This window comes from Tenrec ecaudatus, chromosome 9, assembly GCF_050624435.1.
Source record: "Tenrec ecaudatus isolate mTenEca1 chromosome 9, mTenEca1.hap1, whole genome shotgun sequence".
Classification (NCBI taxonomy): domain Eukaryota; kingdom Metazoa; phylum Chordata; class Mammalia; order Afrosoricida; family Tenrecidae; genus Tenrec; species Tenrec ecaudatus.
In genome coordinates this window covers 84,842,323-84,858,451 of record NC_134538.1, presented here as the reverse complement: position 1 = coordinate 84,858,451, position 16,129 = coordinate 84,842,323, and the positions used below count along the sequence as shown (strand labels likewise).

General features: G+C 42.8%; 1 protein-coding gene across 3 annotated transcripts in view; it reads right to left on the bottom strand.

Moving 5' to 3' along the window:
• IGF2BP3 (insulin like growth factor 2 mRNA binding protein 3) overlaps positions 1-16,129 on the bottom strand; it is a 129,876-nt gene that overhangs the window by 65,888 nt on the left and 47,859 nt on the right. For all 3 annotated transcript variants that reach the window (XM_075558296.1, XM_075558297.1, XM_075558298.1), the window contains exon 3: positions 5,040-5,088. In XM_075558296.1, coding sequence (XP_075414411.1) covers positions 5,040-5,088 — 49 coding nt within the window. The remainder of the gene's footprint in view (positions 1-5,039; positions 5,089-16,129) is intronic.

Here is a 16,129-nt window from a genome sequence, read left to right as displayed (position 1 = left end):
TAAAATGAGTAATTTCTTAAGAATTACAGGCCTGTAGCCAACCCGACACCCCTTACTGAAGGGCTGTGGGGAGGAGATGAACCAGGCAAGGTGCAGGGTAGCAACGATGAAACATATCTTTCCTCTAGTTTTTAAATACTTCCTCCCCCCCACTATCATGATCCCAATTCTACCTTTCAAAGCTGGCTAGACCAGAGGATATTCATACACTGGTAGATAGGAACTGGAAACAGGGAATCAAGGACAGATGATCCATTGAGGACCAGTGCTGAAGAGTGGTAATACCAGAAGGGTGGAGGGAGGGTGGGGTGGAAAGGGGGAACCGATTACAAGGATTTACATATAACCTCCCTGGGGGATGGACAACAGAAAAGTGGGTACAGGGAGATGTCAGACAGTGTAAAATATAACAAAATAATAATAATTTATAAATCATCAAAGGTTCATGAGGGAGGGGCAGCAGGGAAGGAGGGGAAAATGAGCTGATACCAAGGACTCAAGTAGAAAGCAAATGTTCTGAGAAAGATGAGGGCAACAAATGTACCAATGTGCTTGAATAACGGATGTATGTGTGGATTGTGATAGGAGTTGCCCCCAATAAAATGATTTTTTTTTAAAGATTAAAAAAAGAATCCTGTCACCCAAGATGAGCCAGGATCACACAGGTGGGCCCAAATCAAAGGGTCTTTGAAGCACTTCGACAATGGAGGCGCATGTCACAAGCCAAAAAATAGCAATGATTTTTAAATGTTAGAAAAGGCAAGCAAGCAATTGGCCTCTAGGTCAGTGGTTCTCAACCTTCCTATCAACACCGCGACCCTTTCATACAGTTACCCTCATGTTGTGGTGACCCCCAACCATTACATTTTCGTTGCTACTGCATAACTTTAATTTTGTCAATGTTAGGAATTTTTATGTAAATATCTGACATGCAGGGTGCATTTTCATTGTTACAAATTGAACATAAAGCATAGTGATTAATCACAAAAACAGTATGTAATTATATATTGTGAAATATTTATTTCTAATGACAAATAAATGAAATCTTTTCTTGAAGCATGGTGTAGCGTGGGTAACAGTCTTCACACTGAGTACTCGTATGCGGGCGTATCTGCATGTGGGCGGACCCGCCTGGAGATGGAGAGAGGAGCGGTGTCTCTGTTCCTAAGACCATCGGAAATTGCGTTTTCCCGATGGTCTTAGGCGAGCGACCCCTGTGAAAGGGTGGTTCGACCCCCAAAGGGCTCAGTACCCAAAAGCTGAGAACCACTGCTCTTGAGCAGGGTCCTCAAACTGCAGCCCGTGGGCCACATGCAGCCCGCCGAGGACATTTATCCAGTCTGCCAGGTGTTTTTGCCCATTTGTTTTTACTTCAAAGTAAGATATGTGCAGTGTGCATAGTAATTTGTACATAGTTTAAAAAAAAAAAAAACTATAGTCCAGCCCTCCAATGGATCTGAGGGACAGTGAAATGGCCCCTGTTGAAAAAGTTTGAGGACCCCCTGCTCTAGAAGCTCAAGAAACAACTAGTCCCACACCAAGGCCTTGACTCTCAGCCCAAAGAATTCGATTCTGGATGCCTGGCCTCCATAACTCTAAGAGGCTCCTGTGTTGTTTGAAATCCACCAAATCTGTGGTAATTTGTTACAGTGGCCATAGAAAACGAATGCACCAAATCCTCTTAGTAAAACAGATTTTTGAGGTAGTTGGTCAATCCTTGAATCATTTCAAAATGTGTGTGTTTGTGTGGGGTGTGTGTTAAGGAACAGAATTCATTCACTGCTAAAGCTGGGTCTATGGGAAATCCTTTTGGGTTTATGTGTGCATATTTGAAAAGTTTCTTATAAACTTCAAAGTTCAAGTCAGTGATTCATGTTTAAGGGGCGGCTAATAAGAAAGAAATTCCATCTCTAAACATGTTTTCTGCAGAGAAGCCACAGAGGAACTGTGCACCTAAAAGAGCATCTATGGCACCGCCCATGCCCCCATTTCTCCAAGACAGGTCAGAGAGTTAAAGCGCAAAAATCCCCACCTAACATTCTGGTGGATAGCTTACAGCAGCTAACACTGCAACTCAACCCTGGGCATTTTGAAAACAATATGCCTCCAAGTTCTACCTAGAAGGTGGCCATCGCCTCTGAAGTCACCACTGGGTATACACGTTCAAGAACCACAGTCTTGTCAACAGAGCTTTGTCACAGTGTATCGTCTGTGCCACACCAATGTCACAACTAAGAGACTACTTAGCTTAAGACTGACCCAGCCTTGAAAACAAGGCATTTTCACAAAAGCATGTCCTTCAAGCCAGCTGCAGTTGTTAGATGCACTGAAAGTTCGAGGACATATCCAGAGACCCAACTATTTCTGCTTCACACAGCAACTTCCAAAGCCACTTTGGCTTGGGTCCATCCTGTCAGTACCTATCCAAACACATGCCAAAGCCAACCCTATGCTTCAATGCAGACGGACTCTGCTCAGTCTGCTGGTAGAAAGAGCAAAGGCTTGCAAGACGTTATCAAAACACTGATTTTTAACCCGTGTTTGAAGGAGCCAAGACCCTGGGCCACTGAGTCACTTCTGATTCCCGATGACCCACCCGAGTGTTGGACAACTGCGCTCCAGAGTGGTTTCTCAAAGCAGAATGCCCGCCTCCCTTCCCCAGCCCTTGGGATAGACTCAAACTCACAACCTATTGGTTAGCCACCAAGCACACGTAACTGCAAGTGAGCTTTGGAAAGTCTGTGGTAAACTCCCACTCTCCTTACATTTCATTCTCCCACAAGCTCTTTGAAGCTCTCTCGTATTTACACTATTCAGGGACCAAGAGAATTCCAAGGCAGCTCTTAGCCATTCAGAATATTTTTTTTTATCTTTTAAAAAATAATCATTTTATTGGGGGCTCGTACAACTCTTATCACAATCCATAAATACATCAATTGTGCAAGCACATTTGCACATTTGTTGCCCTCATCATTCTCAAAACATTTGCTTTCTACTTGAGCCCTTGGTATCAACTTGTCTTTTTTTTTTTAATCTTTTTATTGGGGCTCATAAGGCTCTTATCACAATCTGTACATACATCAATTGAGCAAAGCACCCTTATACATTCGTTGCACTCGTCACTCTCATAATTCACCTTCCACTTGGGTTCCTGGAATCAGCTCGGTTTCCCTTTTTTTCCCCCCATCCCCCTCCCTCCCCGATCCCACCCCTGGTCCCTTGATAGTTTATAAATAATTATTATATCTTATCTTACACTCCTCAGTGTCTCCCCTCACCCGCCTCCCCCTTGCCAATCTCCCAGAGAGGAGGTTACACATAGATCTCCGAGATTGGTTCTCCAGAATATTCTATAGTGGAGCAACAGTTATTCAAATGTTGAATATAACATGTCTGTTTCCCTACTTTACTGTAGCTTACCAAAAAATTCAGTTATGTACTGGAAACTTAAAAATCAGTCCTTCGCATTCCATGGTGTTCACCTTCCCGACAGGATCGCCGAAGACAAAGCGGGTGCATAAGAAATGTGGTGAAGAAAGCTGATGGTGCCCGGCTATCAAAAGATATAGCATCTGGGGTCTTAAAGACTTGAAGATAAATAAGCAGTCATCTAGCTCAGAAGCAACAAAGCCCACATGGAAGAAGCACACCAGCCTGTGTGATCACGAGGTGTCGATGGGATCAGTTATCAGGCATCAAAGAACAAAAACTCGTATTGTTGTGAATGAGGGAGAATGCTGAGTGGAGACCCAAAGTCTATCTGTAGGCAACTGGACAACCCCTTACAGAAGGGCCACAGGGAGGAGACGAGCCAGTCAGGGTGCAGTGTAGCAACAATGAAACATACAACTCTCCTCTCCTCCCCCCTCTATCATGATCCCAATTCTACCTTACAAACCGGGTTAGACCAAAGATGCACACTGGTACAGATAAGAGCTGGAAACACAGGGAATTCAGGACAGATCAACCCCTCAGGACCAATAATAAGAGTAGGGTAAGGGGAAGGTGGGGTAGAAAGGGGGAATTAATCACAATAATCTACATATAACGTTGAATGCTTCGTGAAGTAATGAACACAAACGATCCCTTACCCACCCAGAAGGATCAGGTGTCAGACCTACTCTCGTCCTATTGTGCATTCTGATGAGAGTTCTGGCTTAATGATTTGTCGAGTATTTTAGAAGGTGAAGTTAACCAAATCTAGCTACTCGGGATTTTAGATGATAAATACAGAAAAGTTACTATTGTACACGGAGAGGCTTCTAGAAGCTTGCAGGAAAATTCCATAATCTGTTCCTTCCATTTTCCCACAGATGCTGTGATGCCCACTTGGTGTTTCCGGTGTGAAGTATCCAGAATAAGCAGACGTACGGGGACTACAGCTTACCAGGGCTGCGGGGCTGGGTGGGCGGCGGGGCAGTCCAGCCGCCACTTGGGAGGCTCCATGCAGGGCGGTGAACAGTCAGTCACTGGAGAGGACGGGCACAATTGTTCTGTGAACTCTTTGCCACGTACAGTAACTGCAGTTTGCATGCAGCCCCTTCACCAAGGTAAAGCCTGAGCAACCTTCAGGTACCATCACCCGAGTCAATATCTCTTCCACAACTGGAGTCTCAAGTTCTTGACTTCATTACTCTGCTCTTGCGAAAGGGTTGTGCTGGTACACAATCACAATTAGGCCATCATGGAGCCAAAGGAAGCGGAACAGTGTGTTAAAATCACACTCTCCGGATGGGCATTTAAGGGAGTACTTACAAGTGGTGGATTATCAGAAAGATCTCATTAATGAGATTCCCACCAGGGTGAGGCTGAATAGAGAAGATTATCCGGTTATTCAAGAACCTATTTCAACAATGACTTAAATACACCTCAAACAGCAGATCTTTCAAAGGAAATACCCCATACCAGGACACAGACCATTAAGAAGAAAGGGGGGTTATGTTCTGGCCCAACAAGAGTTGAGGAGAAGAGTCTTCGGAAAATGCAACAGCAGCAGACTAAGATACCAAGACCTTAATATTCAACACAGAACTTCTTACCTCCCATTGCAAGTGAGGCGGGATGTTTCGTATCTGAAGCTTCCGAATCCTGCAGAAAAATTAAAATGTTTTAAGCTTTCACTTAATGTTTAAAACCAAAGACAAAAACTGCCAACTTGAACATTTAGAAAGTATTTAATGCATTTTATATTAAATGTTGAAAAATACATAGCTAGAACATTTGGAAGGGCAGCATTACTGAATTATTATGGTCTGATTTTGACAGCCACTGCAACTGTAGCATTTGAATCGCTGTCAGAGAAGGCGTTCTGTCAGAGCTTTCTGCACTTTCAATTTAAGCCCATTAGCCTGAAATAAAACATCGTAGGGCAGACAGAAACACTTTTATTGTTCATAGGGTCTTAATCTGAAATTGCAGCCAAAAGGTTGCGACTAAAATTTAGAAAATTCAGGAGGGGGAGGAGGGGAAAGTCGCATCTTTATTTTTATTATTCCCTAGCGGATTTTTAGCATTTCCTTCCACTACAAGTGCAGGCAGTAAGCCATAGTAGACTCAACAATTCTTGTAATTTTGTTATCATTATGAATCAGATGATTTTATATCACATTAAGTTGTTGCAGATCTTGAAATCTAAAGAAATTTAATCATGTAACCTAGAAATTAGTTATTATCTTAAGGAGCATATATTACCATATGACAAACTTTACAAGCGTTACCATTTTGCTAACAATGTCTCAAAATGGTAGGTTTCCTTTCTAACCCTATGCGTGTTTTATGCATTTTTAAAAACATACTAAAAAAAATTCAGACAGCCAAAGTAGTCTGTGGTACAGGAAGTGATAAGAATCCCTTCCTTAGTTCAACACACACACACACACACACACACACTCTCTCTCTCTCTCTCTCTCTCTCTCTCAATCCCTCCCTCCCTTCCCCCAACACTGTCCGCAGCGTAAAGAGAAAGAGAGCACAGTGTTTTTATTATGCTAGACTGTATTACCAATACTACACACAACCAAAAACACCCCCTTGAGAGAATGTATGGCTATCTAGCTACTTACAGAAAAAAAGACTAGTGAAAAATGTAATTCATTTTTAGAATTAAGTATTTCCCTATAGTGAATTTCCTTCTCCAGATCAATCACATTTTTTTAAGCACCAGTTTGGAGCAGATTCATAGCTTAGTCCTCCGTCTCTTCCTTTCTTCTCAAAGCAAGAGAATAAATGCCACAAATATCACCTACCACCTGAAAGAACACTTCAAATTGTGTATGTAGACTCATTAGGCTCAAATACATCCTGTTTGTGTTCACATCGGGAGGAAGGGAGAAGCACCTTCCCGTTATTTTTATGAGAGCAGAACTATGCACAACCAGGGGCCCAAAAAAAAGGGGGGGGGGTAGAGGATTCAAAATATTACCCAGTCTGGGAACATTCAGCTTAAATGTTAATCTGGGATTTACTTCTAAATAACTCATGTGGTCACCACTGTGGAAGCTAGGAAGGTGGGCTCTATCTCTCGGTTCTTAAGTTAGCTTGATACTTTTCATAAAAAGTTTAGAAATTTCTAAGATTTCAAAACTTGTCTGGTAGCCGAAAGCTGCTCCCACTGTGTAAATATTGGTCCCGGGGTCACCAAGGAGGTGAGGATTATCTGCTGCACATATGCAAAAACGCATCTGTCTGAATGAAGCATCAGATACAGAAAGATCTATTTAGCACGGCGTGAAAGAAGCCACGGTTCTGCCCCAATGAGGCTCATCTTCCCTCATGTAGATGCATTACTGAAATCCCCCCTCCCCCAAAGGCATACAGCGTTGAAGTCAGCTAGCAGGTGACTGCTCACATTACAAAAGCAAACACTTCACTGGAGGAATCCCAAGAAACTCTTTAAACAGGACACTATCTTTTTGTACAAAGTAATCCATGAGTCATGTTTTCCCACGGACTCTGAGAACCCACTTACGGAGCTATCTCCCCCTGCAGTACCCACATCCGTACAGGAAGTTTATCCAGAATGATTGTCTCCTTTGAACAGTTACCCAGCTTTCACAATCTGTCCCTCTCATGTTTCATTTTAGAAAAACAAGCATTTTCATGCAGTTAGTCTTTTGGCCTCACCCACTTACTCATTAACCCAAACAAGCCATCGATTGCAGCTGAGCAGATTCCAATTCATGCTGACTACTCCCCCCAACAACATGTTACAGAGTTGAACCCCAAATGATACAGAGTGCTCCAGGTTTTCCTTAGTGGTTCTGAAAGGGTAGTGCTTCTTCAACCCACCCCGCTGTACCTCAGAAGAAAGGTCTGGTAATCTGCTTCAGAAAGGTCACAGTCTTGGAAACCCTACAAAGCATTCTACTCTGCATATGCAGGGTCCCCAACTCATCTGCAACTAACATCAATCTTTACAAAAGCAGCACACCACACCTTTCTTTCATGCAGTGGTTTCATGGGTTCAAACCTCCACCCTTTAAGTCAGCAGCCAACTCCAAATCCCTTGGGCACCCAGATTCCTATTTACCCACTAACTAACCTTAAACTGTAATCTCACCCCTGGGTCCTAATTCTGTGCTCCACCTTCATCATGCAAGAGCCAAAAGACTCCCCACAGTAGAGGGGCCAGACAAAGCACACAATGTCATCTTCACCACGGGAATACAAACTTCCAACCAGGAAAGACATTGAACAGGGCTACCCAGCTCAGCTCATCTTCCATCTTTTCTAGCTGGCGGTCCACAATGAAAACATCATCCCCTGATCACCTCACACCTGAGCTTTTAGAATTAGGTGATTCGATTCTAAATACTAAGTAAGAGTCAAGAAAATAGATGAAGTTTTAATAGGTTTTTTCTAACATTTGATTGCCGCCGAATCATGAAAATTCAACTTTTTGTAATCAGCAAAGTAAGTTGGTATTTCATCTACTTCTAAAACTCACGTAAACAGTAATAAGTAGAATGCTTTCTCCACAAGCTGTTTCACTAGGAGCCTAGCAGCAACGTGCCCAAAAAGCACTCAATGATTAAACTTAAATTTATCACAATATATAGGAAGGAAAGGAAAACAAGCTCCACATCCAGAATTCACTAAAACCTCCAATATGTTCTTGTCATTTGTAAAAGGGGCGAGAATACTTACTGTGGGGAACGAAAACCGGGGGAATATTGATTTAAGTCCGTGGTTCTCCACCTTCCTAATGCCGCTACCCTTTAATACAGTTCCTCATGTTGTAGTGACCCCCCAACTATAAAATTATTTTCATTGGTATTTCATAACTGTAATCTTGTTACTGTTATGAATCACCATATAAATATCTGATATGCAGGATGTATTTTCATTGTTACAAATTGAACATAATTAAAACACATAAGGATTAATCACAAAAACAATATGTAATTCTAGATTGTGAAATATGTATTTGTAATACAAATAAGAATTTTGTCTTGAAGTATGGTGTAGCACAGGTACAGTCTTCACAACGGGCACTCATACGTGGGCATATCTACATGTGGGCGGACTCGCCTGGAGAGAGGAGTGGTGTCTCGGTTGCCAAGGCCATTGGAACCATCGGAACTACATGTTTTCTGATAGTTTTAGGAGACCCTGGTGAAAAGGTCGTTCAACCCCCAAAGGGTCGCGACCCAAAGGTTGAGAACTGCTGATTTGAGTACTAATGGCATTAAGTTCTCAAGATAATACATTTTTAAAAGTTTGGCTTTTTTTAAATGCCTAGTGTGCTGGAAATATTATTTATGAAAACTCAAGTTATTTATAAAGTAGGTTTAATGATAGGATAAAACGAAGGTAGATCATACAGATTCAAAAGGGCACCATCAAGATGTTTAGTGAAGACACCAAACTAGAACAAGCCTTCTCTCTAAAAGTGGTTTCCTCGCTACTGCATCCATGCCAAGTCCCACTTACCTGTCATCCTGAACACATCAGTGAACCAGCTATACATGCTGAAGACCATACAATTATCTTTTTATGGTTTGTTCATCTCAAGGTCACAACAAGATGCACACATCCACGTTTATTTAATATGTCTGCCAAGTCTTTTTAATTAGAGGGTTTCTCCTACACTCTCTTCTTGCTAATTAGTTGGCAGTTACAGGTTTGTGACCTGCAACCCTGTACGATTTACGCATCCTCTATTTTACAGATTGCATCCCCTCTGGTCATTTCAAGAATTACTATGTTGAATTTGATATGTGATTATGTGTAACACTACCTTATAAACAAAAAAAAAAATCTGTGAAAACCACCAAATAACCATTAGCTGTTGTCCAGCCAGGCCCAATTTCCAAGCCTTGAACACACAATCAAACTGCTGTGGTCGGCAGGGTCCAGTCCTTCTTTCTACTGGCTTAGCTTGGCAATCCCACGAACTTGCTCAGCATGGCAGCAACCTGCAGGGCTCCCTGGCAGACAAGCGGTGGCTGCACTGAGACACACTGGCCAAGAATGGAAAGTACCCACAAAGGGCTGGCGAGGATTCCATCAAGTACCACTGCCTTTCACCAGACAGAACACAAAGCTGCACACTCGCTTCTCCCCTGACTCCAAACGCACCTCACCCAGGGTAACTTTATCTCAAATTTTGTGTTTATCATCCTCATGTTTTTTATTAATAAATATCACCCTTGGGTGCAAAAAAGCTCCAAAACACTTAGTATCTATCTAACCAATGCTCAAATGTTAATGATTCAGTTGTGCAGAGCAGGATATTTGGTTGATGATAAGTCTCTCAATCTCCCCTTGTGACTTTTTTGGGGGAAACCCTGACCATCTGTGCCCCAGTTTCTCACTGACAGGATTTTGCCGACGACACGTCTTTGTTGGTGTTAAACAGGTTCCTCTGTTCCCTCTGAGATTCTAGTGACAGCAGACGCGTTGACTAGCTTTTTGCATGCCTCTTTGGTGAGGGTCAAACATTTCACCAAGGATGTTGTGTAATGCCATCAGGAGATCTACATGATCTCTGGTTGTCCTCCTGTGAGGTTGGTTGACTAATGATCATTGCTTAAATCCACTCCTTCAATGGAGTTGAATACTGTGGTTTTCACTTTATCATTCCTTCTGGTTGTTAGCTGTGAATTCTGCAAAAACAACTTCCCCCAATCAAATGTGTGGGTACTTTGATACACAATACAAAAGGCAAAAGCAGAATAAAGGCTAGATCCTTTCCTTGGGCAGTAGATGGGATTTGAGACTCGTGTTCCGCCCATTCATCTGACCTCTGATTTCATCCACTCTGCAATGGGCAGTCTCTGGGCATTGTCCCACACTTCCCCCCACCCCAGGGACATGACTTGGACTTCTTTGCTTTTTTGCTTGAGAGCTTGCTCCAAAGCCTCAAAGAGTATAGGAATGTCCCAGGAGGAATGGAGAGATGGATCCTGGAAGAACAGACAATCCTCAACTTATACAGGAAGGGTGAAAGCCAGTATGTAAATGCCCGTCTCCATCCTTCATTCAGATGGACCGTTCTGGGAGTCATCTTGCACATTTCTCAAAAGGTCTCATTCCCTATAGCAATCTCCCTTCACTCGGTGGCATTTTTTTAATTCTCTAACTCACCACATTTCTCACTCATGCTTGACTCCAAAACAGACAAGTTCCAAGCAACATCTAGTCTCAATTTCTGCTTTCGGGTGAGTCTAAAAATGACATCACTCAAAGAGGACCAGGCTTGTTGTAATGTTTTTTTATTCAGAATTCATTTAAAATACATATTTGCCAATCAGTCACAACCTTTTTGATACTAAAATTGCCCCTTTTTACATAGGCTTGTGTCTTTTGATATGGTTCTATTACTCTTTTGAGATTTCATTTGCTTTCTAATATAAGTTATTATTCTAGGTTCCACTCACATTTCCTACCCCTACCTGTGCTTAGAACCTTGGTGGACCGTGGTCAGAAAGAGTACCTAGAGACAGCATCTGGCCACGAGGGTGTGCATCATTATTGAGTTGGTCACTGTTCCTAGATCAGCCAGAAGGTAAACATTTTACTTGAAAAGAAAATTTCATGGTCATTATTTTACACACACACACACACACACACACACACACACACACACACACCAAAAAAACCCCAAAAACCCGGAATTTTTAAAAAAGTTATCTATTTGTTTTACAAAACAACCTTATCACCTTCAAAGTACTCTCCATTAAACTTAATACATTTGATAAATCTGTGATTCATATTTGGAAACATTTTCAAACTCATCTGTTTGGACGGCTGACAGTACCTCGCTTTTTTTTTTTCCGCTCACCTCTTCTATGTCATCAAATCACTGTCCTTTCAAGCAAGCTCAAGGAGAAAGCAATGGACCAACTGTCCCTCGGTCCTAGAGGGGCTGGGGGGAGAAGGAGGTAGGGGAAGTGAGGGGTGAGAAAACAACGCCATAGACAGGGAACAACTAGGGAATTAAAATCAACAAGGACACAGAGATCCTGGGGGTGTTGGAGCAACAGCAATGTAGCTGAGAGGATTACTAACAGGTGGAAGTGGGTTGAGCGTGATGGTGGGGCAAGAGGAAAGTGAAAAGAAAACCGAGGAACAACTTAGGAAGCAAATAAAAATGGATAGAGGTGAAAGCATAAGTGTGAACAAGTATTAATATATTTATTCATAAAAATAGAGGTATTGTAATCCTTTTAGGACCAGTGCTGAGAGTGGTGATACCAGGAGAGTAGGGTGGAAAAGGGGAGCAGATTACAAGGTTCTACATATAACCTCCTCTCTGAGGGGATGGACAACAGAAAAGTGGGCAGAGGGAGACATCGGATAGGGCAAGATATGACAAAATGATAATTTATGAATTATAAGGGTTCATGAGGGAGGGGGAAAGGGAAGGGAGGGGGAAATAAGGAGCTGATACCAAGGGCTCAAGCAGAAAGCAAATGTTTTGAGAATGATGATGTCAACAAATGTACAAATGTGCTCGACACAATGGAAGGATGGATGGATTGTGATAAGAGTTGTACGAACCCCCAATAAAATGATTTTAAAAAATAGAGGTACTGGTTCATGTACATATATTTATATGGCAACACACTGAGGTTGTAGATAAACTTCAGGCCTCTGGCTCATGTCTTCCCACAATGCAAGAACCTGGCATTTTGTGATGCTCAACCTCCCTGCATGATTGCTGAAGACACAATGGGTGCATAAGCAAATAGAGCGAAGAAAGTAGATGGTCCCCGGTTATCGAAAGAGATAGCACCTGAGGTCTGAAGGTGTCGTCAGGATTGGTAACAGGCATCATGAGACAACCCCCCCCCCAAAAAACACCAAAAAACCAAATTGTTGAGAACAAGGTGGGGTCAGAGCAGAGACCCAAAACCCATCTGCACAGAGGGGTCACAGAGAAGGGATGAGTCAATCAGGGTGCGGTACGCCAATGAAACACAGACTATTCCTCTGGCTCCTGAGGCTTCCTCACCCCCCACTATAGTGACCCTAGAATGCCTTTCACTGCGGGCTAGACAAGAGCATATGCACAGGTACAGATAAGACATAAGAGCTCACAGCACACAGAATCCAGGAACAGGAATGGGAGTAGCGATACCAGGAGGGCAAGAGGAAGGTGGGGAGAGGAGAGGAAGGGGAACCTATCTATCTCAATGACCGGACACACGACACAACCACCACCACCACCCTTCTAGGGGACCAACAACAGAATCGGTAGAGGAAGGGAGTCAATGGTTGGTCTAAGATATGAAAACAATAGTTTATCAAGGGGCCACTAGGGTGGGGGCAGGAAGAGGAGCAGACACCAAGGGCTCAGTAGAAAATAAATGTCTAGAAAAGCATAACGGCAAAATATGTACAAATGTGCTTGATACAATTGATGTATGGATTACTACAAGAGCTGTAATAGCACCCAATAAAATGTTTACAAAAATTAGTTTGCTGTCCTTTCATGTCCCTCTTTATTCCCCAAAACAAAAAGAAGTTGCACGGAACAAGGCCAGGTGAGTCAAGTGCATGGGGCAAGAGAAGCAATGTTGTTTTTTTGCCAAAAATTGGAACACTGAGATGGCTGGGTAAGCAGGTGCATTGTTGTGGTAACAAAACCAGTTCCCCGTCTGCCACAAATCAGGCAATTTTTGTTGCACACGGTTTTTTAAAAAAAATTAGGGGCGCATACAACTCTTATCACAACCCATACATATACATACATCAATTGTATAAAGCACATCTGTACATTCTTTGCCCTCATCATTTTCAAAGCATTTGCTCTCCACTTAAGCCCTTTGCATCAGGTCCTCTTTTTTTCCTTCCCTCCCCGCTCCCCCGTCCCTCATGAGCCCTTGATAATTTATAAATTATTATTTTGTCATATCTTGCCCTATCTGGCGTCTCCCTTCACCCCCTTTTCTGTTGTCGGTCCCCCAGGGAGGAGGTCACATGTAGATCCTTGTAATCAGTTCCCCCTTTCCAACCCACTCACCCTCTACTCTCCCAATATCGCCCCTCACACCCCTGGTCCTGAAGGTATCATCCACCCTGGATTCCCTGTGCCTCCAGCTCCTATATTCACCAGTGTACAACCTCTGCTCTATCCAGACTTGCAAGGTAGAATTCGGATCATGGTAGTGGGGGCGGGGGAGGAAGCATTTAGGAACTGGAGGAAAGCTGTATTCTTCATCGGTGCTACGTCTCACCCTGACTGACTCATCTCCTCCCCTAGACCCCTCTGTGAGGGGATCTCCAGTGGCCAACAAATGGGCTTTGGGTCTCCACTCTGCACTTCCCCCTTCATTCACTATGGTAAGATTTTTTTTTTTGATGATGATGATGCCTTATACCTGATCCCTTTGACACGTGATCGCACAGGCTGGTGTGCTTCTTCCATGTGGGCTTTGTTGCTTCTGAGCTAGATGGCCGCTTGTTCACCTTCAAGCCTTTAAGACCCCAGACACTATCTCTTTTGATAGCCGGGCACCATCAGCTTTCTTCGCCACATTTGCTTATGCACCCGTTTGTCCTTGGCGATCGTATCATGGAGGTGTGCAGCCAATTATATGATTTTTTGTTCTTTGATGCCTTATAACTGATCCCTTCGGAACCACGTGATCACACAGGCTGGTGTGTTCTTCCATGTGGGCTTTGTTGCTTCTGAGCTAGATGGCCGCTTGTTTATCTTCAAGCCTTTAAGACCCCAGGCGCTATCTCTTTTGATAGCTGGGCACCATCAGCTCACTTCACATTTACTTGTTCACCCGCTTTGGCTTCAGCGGTTGTGTCGGGAGGGTGAGCATCATAGAATGCCAATTTAATAGAAGAAAGTATTCATGCATTGAGAGTGTACTTGGGTAGAGGCCCAAGGGCCTTCCGCCACCTTAATACTAAACCTATAAAAATAGACACATAGATCTATTTTCCCATCCTCATATATATATTTGCATGCAATCTATTCAGACTCTCTAAAGAGAAAGCTTGATTAACAGTCTGACCCGATGGAACAAACTTTTAATGCATTATTCCCTCAAATTGAAAAAAAATGCATCGTCTTGATTTTCGATTTTTCTTGAGTTGGAGGCAAGGTTGACAATGGTGTCTTCCACTGACTTGACTGATATTTGCTTTCAGAGTTGTGAGAATAGCACCATGTCTCGTCATCAGAAATGACACCTTGGGAAAAAGTCTGGGTTGCTTTGGAGCTGTTCTTTCAAAGCACGGCATGTTTGTCAGTCAGAACCCAAGGCTCAAATTTCAGTGATCCTTCTCATTCCCAAATATTCTGTTAAAATTTGCTGAACTGAGCTCCAAGATGGTCCACATCACTTCCCCATCTCTCCAACGGTCCGCTGTTGGTCTCGAGCACAAGTGCAAACATTTTGTTGACATTTTCATCAGTTCGGTAAGTTAACACATGTCCAGAACATGGTTTGTTATCAATCTCAACAGTTCACCTTTTGAAACGAGAGAACCACTGATACGTGAGTTTTTCCCATAGCACTGTCCTTGTAAGCTATGTTCAACATCTTGTGATATTGTTCACAGCCACATGCTGTTCTCTTAAATTGGCCACCACAAAAAAATGAAGTTAGAGCGAAACTGCTTTTATGAAAAAAAATTCACTGTGACCAGAGAGAACCTTCCCAGGCAATGCCACTGGGTACCCTAACTCAGAGTGAGTTGCTGGATGTTTGCATAGCAGGATAAATGTGTACTACTATGAAAGCTCCGCCCAGAACAGCCTTTCTTCCTTTTTTTGGTTATACTACTTTTGTGGACATATCTTACACATTACAGTATATCCATTCACATACAATCCTGTAGAAGGGGGTTATACAATCATCAACGCTATCAGCTCTTCCCCCCTTCTCTTCCTGAACCCTCAGGGAACCATTATGCCTGCCTCTGTGGGGTCATCTATCTTGAACAGTCATTACTTTTCATTCAAATTTTAGATGACTGTTTTTGCTACGGCTCTTTATATGTATCTTTTTTTGCATCAAGTCTGATTCCTAACATTAACATAAAAGATATTCAGGTATTCTGAATAATATATATTCTCATTTGATGCTCACCATCTAGCATTCTAGAGGCTGAGAAACAGAGGTAGCAGAGTTTAACCTACCCAAAGCACCAACAGCCAGTGTGTGGCTAGGCCAGAATCTATCTTCAGGCATTCTGGTCCAGAGTCTTTACACTTTGCTGCAATATTTATTGAACTTCCCTTGTAATCCAATCAGTAACATAAGCATCTCAAATAACCTCAGAGAAAACACAAGCTACATGTTACATTCAAAAGGTAAGAAGATGTGCTAATCCTAAGCAAAATGTTCACCTTATCCCATACCTTTGAAGAGGAGCCCTAACCCTCCAGGGGGCGTTCTGCACTGAGCTGCTGACGGCAAGGTGAGTAGTTCCTGTGTGGTAGAAAGGAGTCTGTCTGAGCTTGGAAAACTAAAGCTGTAGTTCTTCTCGGTCCCTTAAGGTCATCATCAGTCAGAATCAACTAGTTGGCTGTGTGTGGTTTTGCCTTTTGTTTTCTTAACTAGTGCTATAATTCACAGTAGAAAGGCTCAATACTGGCATTCAATCAAGCAGTAACAAATACTGATTACAGGAAAGTACTCTGAAAGCCCAACTGCATCAAGGT